Source organism: Hypanus sabinus, chromosome 2, assembly GCF_030144855.1.
Source record: "Hypanus sabinus isolate sHypSab1 chromosome 2, sHypSab1.hap1, whole genome shotgun sequence".
NCBI lineage: Eukaryota > Metazoa > Chordata > Chondrichthyes > Myliobatiformes > Dasyatidae > Hypanus > Hypanus sabinus.
In genome coordinates this window covers 98321537-98344231 of record NC_082707.1, presented here as the reverse complement: position 1 = coordinate 98344231, position 22695 = coordinate 98321537, and the positions used below count along the sequence as shown (strand labels likewise).

At 41.3% G+C, this 22695-nt stretch overlaps 1 protein-coding gene across 2 annotated transcripts in view; it reads right to left on the bottom strand.

Moving 5' to 3' along the window:
• Window positions 1-2611: 2611 nt before the first annotated feature.
• d2hgdh (D-2-hydroxyglutarate dehydrogenase) overlaps window positions 2612-22695 on the bottom strand; it is a 34060-nt gene continuing 13976 nt past the window's right edge. For both annotated transcript variants that reach the window (XM_059951129.1, XM_059951135.1), the window contains 5 exons: window positions 20852-21020; window positions 20245-20388; window positions 11788-11930; window positions 5343-5508; window positions 2612-5108 (listed from right to left, as the gene is read on the bottom strand). In XM_059951129.1, the coding sequence (XP_059807112.1) occupies window positions 4846-5108; window positions 5343-5508; window positions 11788-11930; window positions 20245-20388; window positions 20852-21020 (885 nt within the window). In that variant the 3' untranslated portion in view covers window positions 2612-4845. The remainder of the gene's footprint in view (window positions 5109-5342; window positions 5509-11787; window positions 11931-20244; window positions 20389-20851; window positions 21021-22695) is intronic.

Sequence of the window (22695 nt, the reverse complement as noted above, 5' to 3'; positions counted from 1 at the left end):
TTCATTGTGGGGTTAACAATTCAGTATTGTTATATTCAGTGCTCACCGTGTGGTCGCCTCAACTTTAGAAAAACCAGATACTGATTGGGAGACTGCTTTGCAAAGCACCTGTGTTCGGTCCAGTCTCCAGTTCCTTTAATCCTCCATCTTACCCCGAGACTGAACTTTCTATTGTCAGCCTCTGTTCTAACGATGCCTATGCTAAGTACAACAGGACTCAAAACCAGTAGCAGTTGGTTAGAATTGATATGCAGCCTGATGCTGGAGAAACTCATCATCCTCCCCATCCTCCCGCCACTCAACCAGGGATAGGGTTCCAATTGTCCTCAACTACCACCCCACCAGCTTCTGCGTCCAGCACTAAATTCTCCAAAGCTTCTGCCACTTCCAACTGGATCTCACCACCAAACGCATTTTCCCTGTCCCCTCCCCCACCCTAACTTCCTGCGATCCACAGGGATCATTCCCTATGCGATCCCTTGCCCATTCATCCCTCGCCACTTATTTCCCTATTGGCACTTATCTTTGAAAGCGGAACAAGTGCTACACTTTCCCCTACACCTCCTCCCTCACTACCATTCAGGGCCCTAAACAGTCCTTCCAAGTGAGGCGACACTTCACCTGTGAGTCTGTTGGGATCATATACTGTGTTCGGTGCTCCCGGTGTGGCCTCATGTATATCGGTGAGACCCGACGTAGATTGGGAGACTGCTTTGCCTAGCAGCTACGCTCCATTCGCCAGAAGTGGGATCTCCCAGTGGCCTCCCATTTTAATTCCGCTTCCCATTCCCATTCTGGCATGTCCATCAATGGCCTCCTCCAGTCAGAATAAGGCCACATTTAGGTTGGAGGAACAATACCTTATATTGCATATGGGTAGCCTCCAACTTGATGGCATGAATATTGATTTCTCAGTCATCCAGTAAAGGCCCCCAGCACCATTTCCACCCCTTCCCCTCCCCCCATGTTAACTCCTTGCCTGCCTATCACCTCCCTCTGGTGCTCCTGCCCTTTTTTTTTTATTCCATGGCCTTCTGTCTCTTTCACCAAATCAACTTCCCAGCTTTTTGCTTCATCCCTCTCCCTCCAAGTTTCACCTATCGCCCGGCGTTTCTCTCTCTGCTCCCCACCTTTTAAATCTACTCCTCAGCTTTTCTCCTCCAGTCCTGCCAAAGGGTTTCAGCCTGAAACATTAACTGTGCTTTTTTCCATAGAATATAAATTGGCCTGTTGAGTTCCTCCAGCATTTTGTGTGTGTTGCTCAGATTTCCAGCATCTGAAGATTTTCTCCTTTGTGATGCTGTCTACACAGCTCCGTTTTCAAGAATGTAGAACATAAAAGAGTACAGTACAGGAATAGGCTATTCGGCCCACAATGTTGTGATGAGCCAGCTAAAAAGCAAAACACCTAAATACTCATTCCTCCATCTTCCTAACATCCATGTGCCGATCCAAATGCCTCTTAAAAGCCCTAATGAATTTGCCTCTACCACCATAGCAGGTGGCACATTTGAGTAAAAAATCTTGCCCCTCACATCCCCCTTGAAACTACCCCCTCTCACCTTCAATGTATGCTCTCAGGTATTAGATATTTCAACCCTGAGAACTATATATTCTCTACCCACTTGTTCTATGCCTCTTATAATCTTATAAACCTCTATCAGATCTCCCCTCTGCCTCTCCAGAGAAAACCAGGCAGCATCCAGGTAAACCCCTTCTGCACCCTCTCCAAAGCCTCAATGTGGTGCAGCAACTAGAACTGGACACAATACTCCAGATGTGGCCTAACCCGAGTTTTATGAAGTTACAACATAACCTCTTGACTTTTGAACTCACTGCCTCGACTAATAAAAGCAAGCATTCCATCAGCCTCTTAACCACCTTCTCGACCTGTGTAGTCACTTTCAAGGAGCAATGAACTTGGACCTCAAGATCTCTCTGCTCAGCGTCACTGTTAAGGAATTTGCCCTTAATAGCATACTGTTTCCTTGCGTCTGCCCTACTGAGGTGCAGCATCTTGCTATGTGAGAGGCTGAAATGAGACAATAGCGAAGGGGAAACACTGACAGTTATTTTGGAAAGAAGGATAAAAAGCATACAAATAACTCCCAAGTTGTTATGGGACTGGAAGTCAGGGAGTTGAGGGAATGAGGCTCATGTTCTAAGGATCCTGAGAAGAAGATTGTTTTTGTTGGCAGAGAAACAATAATGAGATGGTGACAAGGAAAACGAGAAAGCGATCAGAGGTAGCATTTTAAGGAATTGAACTGCAGGTGTAGAACAGCTCTGAATGGATGCAAGACAAGTTCTGGGAGCCTATAAGATATATAACATCAAGAGAAGACAGCACATTTGCTGAAATCAGATTGAGTGACTGGGGAATTGAAAGATTGAACTCAGAAAGGACAGAATTTATGGCAAAAAGCTTAGGAAGAAAGGGGAAGACTCCTTGGCCATGGACAACAGGAAGTGAGGATTTAACTAAAAACGTGTGAAGGACAGAAGAGAGCAAGGTACTTAAACCAATGGTAGAAGTTATGGAATATTTTAAGACTTAAGAAAATTACTAATAAGATCCTTTTCCCCATAGTCAGTAAAACACAGAATATGATTAAAGTCACGCATAATCATTTTAATTTGTTACCAAATTATTATGAAAATAAAGAGAATATACATATTCAATTTACTCCTCAACCTGAACTACTACCAACATAGTGTTTAATTACCCTGAGAGATTTTGCTGAGGTTATACAGCACAGAAGGAGACCCTTTGACTCACCACATGCATACTGATATCAAGTATTAGATTAGATTAGTCTCGTCGTATATACTGGAGTGCAATTACATTCCTCGTCTGCATGAAACTTGGAGTAAATAGTGCACATGGTAATAATAAACAGGGTACCCAGTTATAATTCTCTCATTTACCAATAGTTGGTCCACAGCCTTCTATACCTTGATGATTCAAGAGCTCATCTTGATCCATAAATGTTGTGAGAGTTTCTGCCTCCACACAACTCTCTTCTAAACCTTTTACCCCTCCCCTGAACCTATGCCCTCTAGCTTTAGATGCCTCTCTTACGGGGAAATGTTTCCTACCACTGGTCTATATAAGCTCCTCATAATTTGGTATACTCCCCTGCTGTTTAAATTCCAGTCATAACAATTTTGCTGATCTACCCACTTACACAAATCCGAAGATCATAATGTTTGGGAAGGTTGAAGCCCCTGCAGTTTTCTCCCTCCCAGCCTTATCTGAACATCCAACTGGTGTTCTCCTCAGCCAACTCCATCAGAAAGCAAAAGTTGGCAAATTCAATAGAATCAGGTTTAGTATCATTGACATATGATGTAAAATTGTTTTGTGGCACTAGCACAGTGCAAAGACATAACAAATTACAAGTGTAAATAAATAAATAATACAAAAAAAACCAGCAAGGCAGAGTTCTATGATTCATGTACACTTTAAAAATCTGACAGCAGAGGGGGAGAAGTTGTTCCCGAATCGTTGAGCTGCAGCTTCATCAGGAAGAGGCAATGAGGAGGAGCACTGGAAGAAAAACTTTGTAAGTTGACTCAGAACAGCAGAGCTCCAGAATGTACAGTCCAGAGCAGGAGCCCAGACTTCGACATTTCTCACACACAGAAGGCAGCCACACTGCTGTCAGGTCTATGTTGCCTCTCAGTCTACTATTTTCCCACTCAGTTCCCCTTTCACATGCCTCTCAATTCCAGCCTGATTGATTCACCATCGACTTACACTAGAGATGATTTACAGATGCCAATTAACCCAACCACAAGGGAAATGTGCAAACTCCATACAGACAGCACCCGAGGTCAGAATTAAACCGAAGCTGTGTGGCAGTACTGTGTCTCTGTCTCTACCTGCACCACTTACCACTCAGAACCCTGGGTCCAAAGGACAAATGCATTCACGCCAAGGACAGGTCATCAAACACAACACAGCAGCACCCAGAGAGGGGAATGGACAGTCTATATCTGGGCTGAGACCTTCATTATCCTGTTGAACAGTCTCAGTCCTAAACATCGACTGTTGATTCCACTCCATACACGATGCCTGATTTGCCGAGCTCCTCCAACATTTTCTAGGCATTTGTCAAAATTTCCAGCATCTTGTGTTGAGGAACGATTGTCACCATGGATCCATACCCCATTGCCATCTTTATGCAGACTTGTAAAGGACCTGGACATGAAATGTTAATTGGTTCTCTTTCCACAGATGCTGCCTGACCTGCTGAATGTTTCAAGCAGCTGTTTTCATATAAAGCAAGTACCCAGTTCCAGAACCTGCATATGCCAAAGTGCATTGTCAATGGAGCCTCATGCAAGCCTGGTGTTAAATTAAATCCACTTTGACAAGCAGTCCCTCAGCAAAACCATAATATAACCAACACAAAGCCCATAAAAACATAAAATAAACACAAAGAAAAATAGAAATGTTGAAAGAACTCAGCCAGTCAAACATCTTCATGTCTATAGAAACAGATTCCTTTTTTTGCTTTAAATGGAAATGTTATGTTAGAATGACAGAGCTTATTAGTTGAACAACAGAGGTAGTGAATTTGTTCTTCCCTGGGTTCTGCAGGAACAGATCAACAAAGCACTGTTCCAAGGATGGTTATACATAAAGTAACAACCAACAGAGCTGTGAGCTTACTGCAACAACTTGTGAGAGTGAAGGGAGCTTTACTGTGTGTCTAACTGAGTTACATGTGGTCCAGCAAATATTTCCCACCTTGATAACCATAAACATACGATCAAGATATCAAATATAAGCATAACCAATTATTAGAATTTGCAGGTAAAATACCTAGTGACATGATTTCACTGGCTGGAGGACGGCAGGGTTTTATAAGGATTTAAAATCCCCCTTGGATCCAGAATTGTTTTCATTTGCTGCATAATCTGCACTGCCTCCCTGGGCTTACTGAAATAAATCAAGTCTTTCTTCTTAAAGCCCAAGCCATGCTCAGCACTGATGCTTCCATAATGCTGAGCTGTCCATTCATACAAGTAGGGCTCAATGTAATCTAGAAGCAGCTGATCTTGTGCTTGAGATACAATATTCAGATGCAAGTTTCCATCACCTACGGAGAGAAAAAATATTGAAATGACAGTTTTAAATATTGTTGACATTGTGCCTTGCCTTTAAATGCCTACACTACCACTTTAAGCATATGTTGGAATGAAATGCCAATGCCCCAGGATGAGCTTTATCTGCATTGGAGGAATAGAGCAAAACTAGAATTTAAACCAATCTTGGGTTACTGAGGTGCCAAAGCCTTGTGCTTCCAGATTGGCAGCACATCAATGAGTCTCACCTAGGTGCCCGTAGCCAACGACACGCTTCGCCCTCTCCCCCAGTCTCCTCTTCATATCAGTGACGATCGCGTAGATTTTCTCCAGTGGCAATGAGAGGTCATATTTATATACATAGCCATCACGAACCAGTGCCTCGGTGATCCGTTCCCGCAGAGCCCAGATTGCCTAAATGGAGGAACAAACTCTTCAGACTGCTTTGCATCTCACGTCTAGTGGTACTGTCCTCAGTCACAGCTGTTAGTCCGTCGACAAAGTATGACTGTAATGTGCTCGCAATGGCACAGCTGCAATAGGCTGAATATCATGTTTCTGCATAAAGCACCACATTGATTGTATCTCAATGGCATATTTAGTTCCTCTACCAATTTACAGATCAAACTGAGAGAACTTCAATACATATTAATCAGAATCAGGTTCAATATCACTGGCAAATGTCATGGAATATATTGTTTTGTAGCAGCAGAACATTGCAATACATAAGAATAAAAATTGTGAATTGCAGTAAATATATAAAGTTAAATGAAATAAGTAATGCAAAAACAGAAAAAAAAAGTAGTGAGGTAGTGTTCATGGGTTCAATGTTCAATCATAAATCTGATGGCAGAGGAGAAGCTGGTCCTGAAGTGTGTCTCTTCAGGCTCCTGTACCTCCTCCCTGATGGCAGAATGAAAAGAGGGCATGTCCTGGGTGACGGGGGTCCTTAACAATGGATGCTGCCTCTTTAAGACATCGGTCCTTGAAGATGTCCCGGATGCTGGGGAGGCTAGTGCCCATGATGGAGCTGACAAAGTTTACAACTTGCTGCAGCTTATTTTAATCCTGTGCAGTAGCCCCCTCCCCACCTTAACAGAGGGTGAAACAGCCAATTAGAATGCTTTCCATGGTACATCTGTAGAAATTTGCGAGTGTCTTTGGTGACATACCAAGCCTCCTGAAACTCCTAATGAAATATAGCTGTTGTTGAGTCTTCTTTGTAACTACATCAACATGCTGGGTCTAAGACAGATCTTGAGAGATGCAGAGATACTACAGTAAGGAGCTGGATCTGTATTAATCAAAACGTGAAATGTAGGAGACTGAGAAATTTCCACAACTTACACCGGGCTGGCATTGAGTCTTACTTGAACTCAGTCTCTAGTTTACTCTGATATTGCAGGGTTTAGGCAATCTATTAAGTGAAGGTTCACTCCAGTCCCAGAACTCACACATAACTGTGCTGCTGAGTCCTTTACTGAAAATGCTACCTCAAGACTTAGTGGACTGAGCAAGCAGATAAACAATGTAGAAGCAACTTCAACATAATCTGCTTAAAGGTTATTGTTACTCCATTGAAGACAAAGACTGCTTGGGAGTGTGATGGCAACCTGCTTCCCAACTGGCTGGAACTAAAATTATACTCTTTGTTTTATCTGTGACAGCTGACATCCAAAATCTTGCTTTAGTTATAATGTGGCTGGAAAGTGGAACACGACTGCTGATTCACTGGTTGAGACAGGTACGCTCACAATACTTAAGCAGCATCTGCAGCGCCCTTGAATTGCCAAGGCTATGGGCCAAGTGCTAGTAAGTGGGATTTGTCAGTCAGCATAGAACGGTACACTGAAGAGCCCGTTTGTATTCTGTATGGTTCTACGACTTAGCAACAAAGTGCATCAGAATGGTCAATAGTACAGATGATAGAGGTTTCAGAAGTACATGAGGCAACAGTGGGGTCAAGTGAAGTTGTGGAGAAGATATGGTCTGAAGCTCTAATATGACAAAATAATTGGATTCCGTGGATACACGGAATAAAGACAATCTTGACAGTGTCTGGATGGAGGAACTTGCTGCATCTCAGTACTAGACAAGCAATTCCTGAAATTTGGCTACATTTGAAAACAATGAACTGCACTCAAACTCTCCAGAAAACCTCTAGACTAAGGGTATCCAACCTTTTTTTTATGTCATGGACCAATGCCATTAAGCAAGGGGTTCATGGACCCCAAGCTGGGAACCCCTACCATTCAGAACATAAAGACCAAAGTCAGGATCCCAAAGATTGAGCATGGTGCAACTAGTATCCTGAGCTGCCTATATTTCAATGCAAGAAGTATCACAATAAGGCGGATGAGCTCAGAGCATGGATCAACACCTGGAATTACGACATTGTACCCACAGGTGAGACTTGGCTGCAGGAGGGGCAGGACTGGCAGCTGAATATTCCAAAGTTCCATTGTTTTAGATGTGAAAGTATGGGAGGGATTAAAGTGGGAGGGGTGGCATTACTAGTTAGGGAACATGTCACGGCAGTGCTCCATCAGGACAGACCAAAGAACTTATCTAGTGTAATGTTATGGGTAGAACTGAGAAATAAGAAAGGTACGACCATGTTAATGGGGCTATATTATAGATCACCCAGCAGTTCAAGGGATTTAGAGAAACAAATTTGTAGAGGGATCACAGGCTGATGCAAGACATGCAAAGTTGTTACAGTAGGTGATTACAACTTGCCACATATTGAGTGGGAATCCCATACTGTAAAAAGACCAGATGGGATAGTGTTTGTCAAATGGGTTCAAGCAAGTTTCCTTAATCAGTACACAGAAGTCCCAACAGAACATGCAATACTGGATTTGCTATTAGGGAATGAGACAGGGCAGGTGACAGAAGTTTATGTAGGGGAACACTTTGCATCTAGTAACCACAATGTCATTAGTTTCAAAGTAAATACGCATAAAGATAGATCTGGTCCACCGGTTGAGATTCCAAAATGGAGAAATGCCAATTTTGATGGTATAGTATTAGAACAGATCTGGCAAATGTGGATTGGGACAGGCTATTTTTTGACAAAGGTGTACTTGATAAGTGAGAGGCTTTTAAAAGTGAAATTTTGCGAGTACAAAGCTTGAATGTGCTTGTCATAATAAAAGGTAAAGATAACAAGTAAAGAGGACCTTGGTTTTCATGATTTTGAGGCCCTGGTTAAGAGAAAAAAGGAGATGCAATGCTGGCTGGTGGTGTAGAGGCATCCACCCGGACTTCAAGGCGAATGGTTTCAGGTTCGAAACTGGCCAGCTCCTTGTTCGCTTTCCATTCGTGCTGGGTTGCGTGTCAATCTAGCAACTTGGACTTGTAAAAAACTGACAAATGCTAAAAAAAAATGACAAGGTTGCCATCTGATACACCAAAGGCACAAAGAGGATAAGCAATATAGGCAGGTAGGAACAAATGAGGTGCTTATAGAAATGCAAGAATATGCATGAGGACACTTAAGAAAGAAATCAGGAGGGCTGAAAGAAGGTATGAGGTTGCTCTAGCAGATCGGGTGAAAGAGAATCCTAAGGGATTCTACAGATATGGTAAGAGCAAAAGGATTGCAAGGGACAAAATTGGTCCCCAGAAGATCAGAATAGTAATCCATGTAAGGAGCAAAAACAGGTGGGGGAGATCTTAATTTTTTTTTTCAGGAGAAGGAGACAGAGTCTATAGAAGTGAGGCAAAGCAGCATCAACTTCATGGACCCTGTACAGATTACAGAGGAGGAGGCATTTGCTATCCTGAGGCAAATCCGGTGGATAAATCCCCAGGCTCTGACAAGGTGTTCCCTTGAACCCTATTGGAGGCAAATGCAGAAATTGCCAGGGCCTTAGCAAAAATATATAAATCAACCTTAGCAACAGGAGAGGTACCAGAGGAGTGGAGGATAGCCAATGTTCCATTGTTTAAAAAGGCTCTAAACATGTCAGGAAATTATAAGCCAATGAGTCTGACATCAGTGGGGGGAAGTTATTGGAAGGTATTCTAAGGGACTGGATGTGTAAGTATTTGGATAGACTTTAGATTATTTGGATAGATTAAGGATAGTCAGCATGGCTTCATGTGTGATTAGTCATCTAACCAATCTTAAAGAGTTTTCCAGGAAATTGCCAGGAAAGTGGATGAAGGCAAGGGAGTGGATGTTGTCTACATGGACTTTAGTAAGGCATTTGACAAGGTCCTGCATGGGAGATTGGTCAAGAAGATTCTGTCGCTCAGCATTCAAGATGAGGTAGTAAATTGGATTAGACATTGGCTTTGAGGGAGAGCCAGAAAGCTGTAGATGGTTGCCTCTCTGACTGGAGGCCTGTGACTAGTGGTGGGCTGTAGGGATTGGTGTTGGGTCTGTTGCTGTTTGTCATCTATGTCAATGATCTGGATGATCATGTGGTTAACTGGATCAGCAAATTTGCAGATAACACCAAGATTGGGGGTGTAGTAGACAGTGAGGAAGGGTATCATGGCTTGCAGCAGGATCTGGACCAGCTGGATAAATGAGTTAAAAATGGCAGATGCAGGTAAGTGCGAGGCTTTACACTTCAGTAGGACTACCCAGGGCAGGTCTTATACAGGGCACTGAGGAGTGTGGTAGGACGAAGGGATCTGGGAATACAGGTCCATAATTCAATGAGAGTGAGGTCACAGGTAGATAGGGTTGTAAAGAAAGCTTCTGGCACATTGGCCTTCCTAAATCAATGCACTGAGTACAGAAGATGGGATGTTATGTTGAGTTTGCATAAGACGTTGGTGAGGCCTAAGTTGGAGTATTGTGTGCAGTTTTGGTCACCTACCTACACTTGATTGAAGATGTAACCAAGGTTGAAAGAGCACAGAGAAAATTTACAAGGATGTTGCCAGGTCTGGAGGACCTGAGTTATAAGGAAAGATGGAATAGGTTAGGACTTTATTCTTTGGAACACAGAAGATGGAGAGGAGATTTGACAGAGGTGTGCAAAATAATGAGGGGTATAGATAGAGTAAATGCAAGTTGGCTTTTTCAGCTGAGGTTGGGTAGGACTACAACCAGAGGACATGGGTTAAGGGTGAAAGAGGAACATGAGGGGGTACCTCTTCACTCAGAGGGTGCTGAGAGTGTGGAATGAGCTGCTACTGCAAGTGAGCTCAACTCCAATGTTTAAGGAATGTTCGGATAGGTACTTGGATGGTAGGCGATAGAGGTCCCAGAGCAATTAAAATGATTTTGGCATGGACTAGATGGGCCAAAGGGCCTGCTTTTGTGCTGCACATCTCTGTGATTACACCACAAAACCCACTCAACTCAATAATCCTGCTCAAGAATATCACACCATGACCACTTTGCACAACTTTTTTTGTTCTAATTCCGTTCTTTCTCGTATTAGCTTATATAACATGTTAAATATATGTTTATCATATGAATGTTGTGTATCTAACGACACGTGCATCAGATGTTATTACAAGTATGTTTTTCATTGTACCTGTGTATACATGCCTTTGTATAATTGACAACACCCTCAACTTTGACTGGCTCTGAAACAACTAAGAAAGGCACGTTCATCTGAAGTTGCTGAACTCCATGTTGAGTCCTGAGAAGGAAGCTGAACTGCTGTTCCCCAGCTTTACATTGGGCTTCACTGGAAAAAGCATAGGTGTTAGTTTCGATGTGGGATGGTGCATTAAAGTGACAGGCAGCTAGAAGCCTATGTAACTCAGTTCACTGGCGTGACACATCCTCAAGGAACTCTAGCAGTCCCACCTTCCTTATTTTGAAAATTGTTTAGCTGTGAACCCTTTGAATCTCCTTCCTAAATACCATCAACCACCACTGATCTAAAACTGATTTATCCTCTAGTAGCAGTTTCCAATTCATTTTGCTAAATCACAATTCAAAACAGTAAAGCTGACTTTACCCACATCTGGTTTGATTTTATCTGCCTTCATATCTTCCAATCAATTTTTAGACCAGTTTAAACTACTTTACCAATCACACACAGAGTTCCTACATTCGGCAGTTCAACTGTGTGAATCTGGTAATCGTGAACTATTAATTTTCATTCCCGAGTACCTAATAATTTTTCAATCTGTCTGTATTTTCATGGAGTTCATCTGTTCACTGCAAAATCTGCACGTTTATCCAATATAAAACCAACGCAATTTGGAACCACAGACCTTCCTTCCATATCCATTGATTCACTCAGACCTCCTCAGAATTGCAAAAAGACATGGAGGACATCTTTGAGAGAAAGTGACATTCATTACTAAGGACCCTCACCACCTACAACAGGCCCTTTCTCCATTACTACCATCAGGGAGGAGATACAGGAGCCTGAAGGCCCACAGTACAACCTCTTTTTTTTTGCACAATTTATTTTTGTACTTTATAGTAATTTTATATCTTTGCACTACATTATTGCTGCAAAATAACAAATTGCATGTCATATAAGTCAGTGATTACAGATCTACCTCAGAATTTTTGAAGATGCCATGCCATATTGTTAGGCTAGTTTATAAAGCATTTCAAATAATACACATACAGCATAACAATACCAGACTAGCAGTGGCCTGATAATTATCAGTAAAGTCAGCCAAATTGTGCTGGATGCCTGATTAAGTCTTTCCATTTTGAACAAATACATTATTTTTCAGAGTCGAGATCCAGAGGAACTCTACCTTTATCTTATTTTCCTCGGTTGCTATAGTGCCATCGGTCACCAGACCAGAGTTCATGATCTTCTCCAGGAACCAATTAAGCTTTTCCTGATCATGATTATTATTGGTTCCCGATGTTTCTATCAAGATGTAAAATGGTCCCTCTGGAAGAGAGTGAATAGAACACAGTAACATTATCAAATAGCAAGAAGTAGGGATAAAAAGAAATATGTTCAGTTAAAATATGCAGGGGAAGGGAGGCTGTTGAGGGGGATAAGTTGGTAGAAATGTCACCCTTTGTAGCTAGCAGTAAATGCACCAAAATAACAGCAACTGTACGATGTGCTCTGTTTCTCAAATTCAGCTCTATTTAACTCAATGGAACCAAGTTTAAGGATGAAAGTGGATGAAGGCAAAGAGAACTGAAAATGGTGTGTGATGACCTATCATGCAAAGCTGCAGAGCTGCAATTTATTCATCAAACTACTTAATGCCAAAACATGGCTGATAAATCTTCCAAATCATAGTTTTGTAAACACCATTCCAACTGATACACAACAGTAACAAAGGTCTTCTTAGTTTTCTCAGCAACAACCAACAGAGATGGCACACGAACTGAGTCAGTCTGGATGCAGGACAAAGCAGCAGCAAGCAGTCTTCCCTGGATCTCTGCCCAGGATTCACAGGGATCAGTGGAAATCTGCCAAAGAGAGACTGCTGACCCATCTTAAGTAGGACACTTAACTTTGCTCAAATGGCAGAGCAAGAAATCAGAATGGCATTTCTAAAGACCAGAATTTAATGATTTGAATTCTGTGAATAGTTTGAAATTTGTCACCCCTTCAAAGTTCAGAGGCTGGATCTAACACAACAGCTGCTGCAAACCTGCACCAAGAATGAACTGAAGTCCAACTCAGGGGAAGACAGAATGTGGAAAATCAATGGAGAAAGAAACAGGTTGTTTCTGTTAATGAAAATAGGTAAGAAAGAAATACTTCTGATTATAGAGAATATCAGACACAGAAGTTGTGTACAAATAAGCGTGCGCATGCACACACACACACACACACACACAAGCATGCGCGCATGCACGCAAAGTTATAGCCATTAATGCAAGGTAAACTTTCAAGCTTTGCTGTGCAATACCAATTTCTCTTACAAACAGAATTGCCAACTTTTTAAATCCAAAAAATGTATTTTTACATTTGACATAAAGAAACAATCACTGGCACTTTAGAAACTGTACAGAGTATGTTAAGTTTTGGCTAACTGAGGTTGTAGACAAGTTTAGCATAACTACTCTACTTTGCAATTTTCATTTTCTCCCTGAGCTTCCATGCCTGTTTGTTTTTAACCTTGTTAAGCTGTGTGGCTGCTTTTAATGATTTGTGATACTATATATAAAGATCCTGTAATCCTCTGTCCCATCTAGACATTTACTGAGTATCTAACTCCCTTATTCTTCTTGCTAAAATCTGTCTGTTATACATTTATTCTACAAGTTTATTCATAACCTTCCATACATTGGCACTTTTCTCCCTATTAGTTACACCCCTATTTAATGTCATTCACAAACTTTCACATTGTATTTCTAATTCCAGATTCTTTTGTAAATAATGAATTGAAATTGAAATTGGTTTATCATGGTCACATGTACCAGGATGTAATGAAAAGCTTTTGTGTGCTGCCAAATCACTCCATATATAGTACACTGAGGTAATATAAGAAAGAATTGAGTTATACAGCTCTTGTTACATGCACATGCAGTTCAACTCTTTCAGTGATTATGCAGAAAGTTGAAATCAGTTAATCATCTCCTTCTACCTTAGGTCACGAACTTATCAATCACTCCTACTGTGGACCATTTTCTGGAGGTCCAAGACACCAAATTCTACAAAGAAGGGATCTGTATGCTCCAGGACTGCTGGACTAAGTGTGTAAATGTAGGAAGGGACTATGTTGAAAAATAAATGTGCTAGGTTTTCTAAAATTTACTCCCTCTACCTTAGGCCATGAAGTTATCAATCACCCCTCGGACACCTCTATCAGGTCACCTCTCAACCTCTGTCGCTCCAAGGAGAAAAGGCCAAGTTCACTCAACCTGTTTTCATAAGTCATGCTCCCCAATCCAGGCAACATCCTTGGAAATCTCTTCTGCACCCTTTCTATGGCTTCCACATCCTTCCTGTAGTGAGGCGACCAGAACTGAGCACAGTACTCCAAGTGGGGTCTGACCAGGGTCCTATATAACTGCAACATTACCTCTCGGCTCCTAAATTCAATTCCACAATTAATGAAGGCCAATACACCGCACGCCTTCTTAACCACAGAGTCAATCTGCGCAGCTGCTTTGAGCGTCCTATGGACTCAGACCCAAGTTCCCTCATATCCTCCACACTGCAAAGAGTCTTACCATTAATACTATATTCTGCCATCATATTTGACCTACCAAAATGAACTACTTCACACGTATCTGTGAACACCATCCACCACTTCTCAGCCCAGTTTTGTATCCTATCAATGTCCCGCTGTAACCTCTGACAGCCCTCCACACTATCCACAACACACCCAACCTTTGTGTCAACAGCAAAGTTACTAACCCATCCCTCCACTTCCTCATCAAGGTCATTTATAAAAATCACAAAGAGTAAGAGTCCTAGAACAGATCCCTGAGGCACACCACTGGTGACCGACCTCCATGAGGAATATGACCCATCTACAACCACTCTTTGCCTTCTGTGGCCAAACCAGTTCTGGATCCACAAAACAATATCCCCTTGGATCCCATGCCTCCTTACTTGCTCAATAAGCCTTGCACGGGATACCTCATCAAATGCCTTGCTGAAATCCATATACATCTACTGCTCTTCCTTCATCAATGTGTTTAGCCACATCCTCAAAAAATTCAATCAGGCTCGTATGGCATGCTATTCCTAATCATATTATACCTCTCCAAATGTTCATAAATCCTGCCTCTCAGGATCTTCTCCATCAACTTACCAACCACTGAAGTAAGACTCACTGGTCTATAATTTGCTGGGCTATCTTTACTCCTTTTCCTGAATAAAGGAACAACATTTGCAACCCTCCAATCCTCCAGAACCTCTCCTGTCCCCATTTATGATGCAAAGATCATTGCCAGAGGCTCAGCAATCTCCTCCCTCTCCTCTCATGGTAGTCTGGGGTACATCCCATCTGGTCCCGGCGACTTATTCAACTTGATCTTTCCAAAAGCTCCAGCACATCCTCTCTTAATATCTACATGCTCAAGCTTTTCAGTCTGCTGCAAGTCAGTACTACAATCGCCTAGATCCTTTTCCATCTGTTTCCAATTTAAGCTTCCAATTTCCTGCCTGATAGCCTCATAATTCCCCTTACTCCAATTAAACGCTTTTCTAACTTGTCTGTTCTTATCTCTCTCCAATGCTATTGTAAAGGAGATAGAATTATGATCACTATCTCCAAAATGTTCTCCCACTGAGAGATCTGACACCTGACCAGGTTCATTTCCCAATACCAAATCAAGTACAGTCTCTCCTCTTGTAGGCTTATTTACATATTGTGTCAAGAACCTTCCTGAACACACCTAACAAACTCCACCCCATCCAAACCCCTTGATCTAGGGAGAAGCCAATCGATATTTGGGAAATTAAAATCTCCCATCTCGACAACTCTGGATTTGTTTCCCTATCTGCTCCTCGATATCTCTGTTACTATTGGGTGGCCTATAAAAAACATCCAGTAAAGTCATTAACCACTTCCTGTTCCTAACCTCCACCCACAGAGACTCCATTGACAATCCCTCCATGACGTCCACCTTTTCTGCAGCTGTGACGCTATCTCTGATCAACAGTGCCACGCCCCAACCTCTTTTGCCTCCCTCCCTGTTCTTTCTGAAACATCAAAAACCTGGCACTTGGAGTAACCATTCCTGTCCCTGAGCCATCCAAGTCACTGTAATGGTCACCACATCATATCTCCAAGTACTGATCCACGCTCTAAGCTCATCCACTTTGTTCACAACACTCCTTGCATTAAAATAGACACATCTCAAGCCTTCGGTCTGAGCGCGTCCCTTCTCTATCACCTGCCTACCTTCCCTCTCGCACTGTCTACAAGGTTTCTCTATTTGTGAGCTAACCTCCTCTTCCCCAGTCTCTTCAGTTCGGTTCCCACCCCCTAAGAATTCTAGTTTAAACTTTCCCCAGTAGCCTTAGCAAACCTCCCCGCCAGGATACTGGTCCCCCTGGGATTCAAGTGCAACCCTTTCTTTTTGCACAGGTCACACCTGCCCCAAAAGAGGTCTCAATGATCCAGAAATCTGAATCCCTGTCCCCTGCTCCAATCCCTCAGCCATGCATTTATCCTCCGCCTCATTCTATTCCTATACTCACTGTCACGTGGCACAGGCAGTAATCCCAAGACTACTACCTTTGAGGTCCTGCTTCTCAACTTCCTTCCTAACTTCCTGTAGTCTGTTTTCAGGACCTCTTCCCTTTTCCTACCTATGTCATTGGTATCAATATGTACCATGACCTCTGGTTGTTCTCCCTCCCACTGCAGGATATTGTGGATGCGATCTGAAACTCCCTGGCACCTGGGAGGCAAACTACTTTCTGAGGCACTGCTCCTTGAAGATGTCTTGGATACTACAGAAGCTGGTACCCAAGATGGAGCTGGCAAGTTTTACAATTTTCTGCAGCTTACTTTAATCCTGTGCAGTAACCACCCCCCCCCCCCCCACCCCCATACCAGATGGTCAGTCAGAATGCTCTCCACAGTACATCTACAGAAGTTGAGTGTAATTACGTAAGTATGTATAATTTGATTTTTTAAACTCTCTGAATGATAAACTGAACATTAAGCTTCAACTGTTCGGTCTCTACCTAGACCGCTGAGTGGAGAGAAAACGTGGTGCAGTGAAGTCTACCAAGAGCATTGATAGATATAAATGGACAGATAATTTACATTTAACGTACACACAAATATCGATGGGTGCCTTAAAACTACCAATTAACAGCCAGCTAACTGTTATTACTGAGAAATTATTACACTGTAATACCCTGGCTGAATTACTTTTTCCCTCAGTTTTTTGTTGGTATATTTCCACTTAATTGAGCTCTCTGCAGTAATCAATTATATCTTCTGTTTTCATTTGAACGATGGATGTCAATCACTAAGGATCCCCATCACCCAGGACATGCCCTCTTCTCATTGTTACCGTCAGCAAGGAGGTACAGAAGCCTAAAGGCACACACTCAGAAATTCAGAACAGCTTCATCCCCTCCCCCATGGACACTGAACACATGAAGACTATCTCACTGTTATTATTTCTTTGCATGATTTTTAATTTAACTATTTAATTCACATATAAATATTTAATGTAATTGATTTGCTTATCTCTTCCCTGCATTATCATGTATTGCATCGTACTGCTGCCACTGTTAACAAATTTCATGATATACTAAACCTGATTCTGATTTGACCTGCTTCTAATAGACAGCAATGGAATAGTACATCATGCAAAATGTTCTCCTCATTCATAGACACAACTGTGGATTCCCTCAAAAGATACTATACAGCCCTGGCTGTATAGCACAAATTCACATTTAGTACATTGGGTACATAAATCGCTTGATACTCAATTCAGGACCTTTACTGTTGAAGTATCTATGAAGATCAACATGTATAAATGTCAGGCTGTTTGAGAAATTCATTGTACGGTGCAACATGCTAGCCTTGACAGGATTGCCCAGATTCTAGGCACAAGAATCTAAAATAGTGTATTTTCTGTACATACTGAATATTCTTTGAAACGACTGAAGTGGGGGGGGGGGGGGGGGGAGTTTAAAACACACTGTCTAAAAAAATTAGATTGCAGGCAATTCTACCCGCGAAAAATTATAAAAGATTAAAAGAAAAAAAAGGGAGGGAGAAAAGGAGGAAATTACAAAATTCAAAGAGAGTCCTTATCAACCATTTACAGGAAAAAAAGCAAAACTTAAACTATGAATCAACCAACAGGGAGGCCTTCCATAAAAACTCCAAACCTCCAAAACAGGTTAAAGACAATTGTAGTTCTCTATAGATAAGGTTATACAAAAATAAAATAGATTACACAGGTAAAATCTAAAAGTTCGCAGGGAAACATTAAACTTAAATTATCTATTTATAAAAAACGCATCAAGTCCAGGGAGAGATTGACTACAGCCCTTAGTTTCCATTGATAATGACTGAATTATTCAAGTAAAGTCTGAGTTCGGAAAAAAAAATTTTACTTCGAGAAGTACTTATCAACTATTTTAGAAGGTCAGGCCGGTTCCGAAGAAGTCGAGGTGGCTGGAAGACTTCCAACAAACGCCTCAGCCTCCTTCACTGATTTAAACCACTTATAATCTCCAGTAGTAAGCGTAATTCGAAGATCGGCTGGATTTCGGGGAGAGGGTCTGAATCCACGATCAAAAAGCACTTTCATTACACCTTTAAACTCAGCACACATCTTCAGAACCTGGGGGGCAAAATCCTCCACAAAAAGAATGACCGTATTTTGAAAAGCAAAAGTACCTCTGCGGCGTGCCTTCATCATCAAACTGTTTTTCACCTGGTATTGATGAAAGCATAAAATAATCGGCCGTGGAATGGAACCCAGAGTTGCTCGAGGAACATAGATCCTGTGTGCCCTTTCAAGCTCAGGTGGAGTCGGAAAAAATTCTTTCCCGAAAATCTCACAGAGAAACTTAGAAAAAAATTCAACGGGAGAGCCCTTTTCAGTGGCCTCTGGCAAACCAAGAATTTGTAGATTGCAACGTCTGCTCCGATTTTCAAGATCCACCATTTTGGAAAAAAGTTTACTATTCTTCTCCTCTAGGTTGGAGCAGAAAGTTTCAAGATATTGAACACGGCGTTTTAAATCTTCAGAAGTTACGTCAATGAGAGATAAATGTTCAGCATGCTCATCCACTCTAGCATTAATCTGATCCAATTTGACATTCAGCTGGTTGAAAGAAGTTATAAATTCAGTTGTAAAATCTATTAAAGTATCTTGTCGATATTGTTCCAGAACAGCAAGAATGTCAGCTGGCAGAGCCGTATAAGTTTCCTTTTTCCCGGTTTTAGTACTTTTGGTAGCCATTATAAGATAGATGTGTTCGCAGGCAGGTAAAAGAGAACTAATAAAATACCTAACTAAGGTTTAAGAAGGGAGACATATAGTGCAAAGATAAGAAGAATAACGGAGCAGAAGTTCGGAGCAACTAAACAGTCGCCATCTCACTGGAAGATTGCAGGCGATTCTGAGCCCCTTAGCTATGTGCTGGCGTTGGAGAAGATCTAGCAAAAGGTCACAATAATGATTCCGGAAAAGACAGGGCTTATGTACGAGGATGTTTGACGGCTCTGGGTCTGTCTTTGCTACGGTTTAGAAGAATACGGAGGGACCTCATTGAAACCTATAGAATATTGAAAGGTCTAGATAGAGTGGATGTGGAGAGGATGTTTCCTATAATAGGAGAGTCAGGACCAGAGGGCACAGCCTCAGAATAGAGGGATATCCCTTTAAATCAGAGATGAGAAGGAATACCCAGAGGCTGGTGAATCTGTGGAATTCATTGCCACAGATGACTGTAGAGGCCAAGTCATTGTGTATATTTAAAGTGGAGGATGACAGGTTCTTCGTTAGTAAAGATGTCAAAGGATATGGGGAGAAGGTAGGAGAATGGGATTGAGAGGGATAATAAATCAGCCATGATAGAATGGCAGAACAGACTCAATGGGCCAAATGACCTAATTGTGCTCCTATGCCTTATGGTTTAATATTACAAATAACAATAATACCATACACAAGCATCTTACAGAGATGTATACAAATGTCACAAAAGCAAGGCGAAAAGTACAGCAAAAGGTTTGTAAGAATATTTTGATCCACTTTATATCATAATGACAAATGAAATGTAATTATGTAGTTTATGGAAAATTATATAAAATTAACTGAATTAATAAAAGGAGCCTGGTAATTTAGGCCAAAGAAGTTATTTTTAAAATTCAGACAGCATTAACTAAGTTATTCTGTTGCTGCAGTTACGAATATAGTTCATACGAGGTCAAGTGAACTGAGAAATTATGATACCTCTGCAGACTCACCATACTGCCAGTAAAAGCAAAGACAAAACATCAAATGTTACTCACCACGTTTGCTCTGAAATCCTAGTACCATCAGCCCAAAAGAAATAAATTGCTCCTTTAGGTTGTGGTTACTATTGTCACCATCATCCTATAATGTCATTTAATTAAACAGGAGAGCAAGTGTGATTGGCTGAGATCTTATCAAATGTCTAAACATATTTAAGGCTCTTCAATTTGTGACAGAAGCCAACTACCATAACAATAGTTATGACTGCAGGAATATTTAGTTTCACAAACCCAGGATCTCCATTGAGAAACCTACAGTTAATCTTATTTTACACCCTTTTCCCATCTTACCTCGTAATGGATTTGTCAGTTTTAGATGTTCGTAGACAATCTCTCTACACCCATAATCCATGAACTCAAATGCAGAGAGAATTTCACCCAACATGCCTTTGGCTTCCTTGAATACGTCCAAGAGTTTGTCAAAGTTGTCACAACCTTGAGACACAGAACAGAGTATTATTGTGTATATTTGTATGGAAATAAATTATTTGTATTCCTAATATAGAGGAAATAAGTTATTCATATTCCTAATATAAAGGAAATAGAGTATATATATACTTCATAAAGATTTCATATATATTTTACTGTGGTAACATATTTATTTTGCAATATCACGTGCTTACTGCACAGATCTTCATTACTTTATCTGATCCTTTACAAAGTGTATTACTTCACTTTAAAAAGTTGGAGGCAAACTGCATTTGACAATCACTGCCATTCATTCGAAGTCACACACACTTAGCTGCTATAAAGGATTTAAGGGATTTGAATCAAAGGCAATGAAAAACATACATAATGTTTCCAAATCAGAATGTTATATAGTCTGCAGATATTATAACCAGTAAATCAAAACATCTTCCCAGGCTTTCTGGATAAACATGATCTATCTTGACTTTACCCAGAAGAATTACGTTGACAGAAGTTGGCTTCCTTGGACACAAGATGGACACAGCTGTGACTATCCCAAGAGTTCCTTCAGATCCAATAAAAAGCTGTTTAAGATCATAGCCTGTGTTGTCTTTGTGAAGTGATGTCAGACAGTTCAAGATCGTTCCATCTGCAAGTGCCTATTAGCAGAAACAAAGTGTGAAATAATGAGACCCCAATGAATCTCTCATGGGTATCACAAGAAATCAAAAATGTTCAAGAGCTTCACATTGTTGCTGAAGAGTGACGATGAAAGAGGCATAAAGAGATCAAGCACAGAAAACAGTCCTTTTGGCCCAGTGAATCCAAAAAAGCATCAAACACCCATTCAATGATTCATTTCTGTTTGTATTCCCCCCAGATTCTACCACTCACCTATACATGAGGGACAGCTTACCGCAGCCAATTAACCTACTAATCCACATGTCTTGCTGAGTGGGGAGAACTGGAGCATCGAGAGGAAACCTATGTGGTCACAGTGACCACATGCAAACTCCATACAGACCGCACTGCCAATACTCAGGCTCACAACAGCAGTTTCTGTCACCGTCTGTAAACCTCTTTTGTTCTATTACTCTTTTCCAATGAAGATTTTATTTCTGAAGAGAATGAGCACATTTGCAAAGTTAACATTTGGATATTTTTGGTAATTCCAAATCTGCCTCACCTAGATTGCTTATCTTCCCATTTTGATCATTTAAGTTTAAAAATTATGACTTTAACTTTCAATTTAATTTATACCAGTCTCAAATTAAATCTGAAATTCTTCTATATTGTGATCACTCTTTCCCACAAGATTATTTACATTAACGTTACTAGTTAACTTTGATCATCACATGGTATAACAGTCTAAAACAATCCATTCCCTACCTGATTCTTAAACAAATCTGTTGGAGCTTTTTGAAGAAGTAACCAAGAGGATTAGGAAGGGTAGGGCAGTGGATGTTGTCAATATAGACTTTAGAACGGCCTTTCCTACATAGAAAGTGAGTCGAGAAAGTTACTTTGTATGGTTTTACTGCTATGCTATTTTAGGATACTTAATTGCTAATGTTCTATTAGGCTGGGTGGGATCCAACCTAGGTTACTGAGGGAAGTGGGGGTGGAGTTTAAGAAGCACTTACATAACTACCCAATCATGTCCAGATGCCATGGTATGGAAATTTACATTTTGTTCAAAAATGAAATGAAACGGAAAGCAGGCAACCAAAGACCACTTAGTTTAACGTGGGTGGCGGAAGACCTTCAGAAACACATTAATAGACCGCCAAAGACAAAGCTTATGAAGGAGAGCCAGTGTGGATCTGCTCAAAGCAAATGGTGTTTGAATAACCTGAAGGAATTTTCAGGAGGTGGCAGAGATGATTAATGAAGTAAATATTGTTTCCAAAAGAAGAAATAGAAACCAATTGGACAAAAGCAGTATAGATTTATTTTTAATAAATCGTCTTTTAAGACTGAAAGCAGACATGTGGCGAACTGCTGTTTTAAGACCAGAGGGTGGTAGGTAATGTTTTTCCCCCTCAACCTAGTCCGGGGGTCGGCAACCCGCGGCTCCGGAGCCACATGTGGCTCTTTTACGTCTGTGCTGCGGCTCCCTGTTGCTTTGGGAAATAATTGGTTGTGGCGACCCTTTTCCTGGCACATCCGAACCGATTCACAATTAGATAGCCTACGGGGGTTTGCGAGCACAGAGCTTTGGAGCCTCTGCGCCATGGGGGGCAGGTTGAGGGAGGCTTAAAAGTGAGGCTGAAGATTTCGAATAAAGTTTTTTCCTTCGACTGCAGTTACCGACTCCGTGTCGTAATTTTAGCG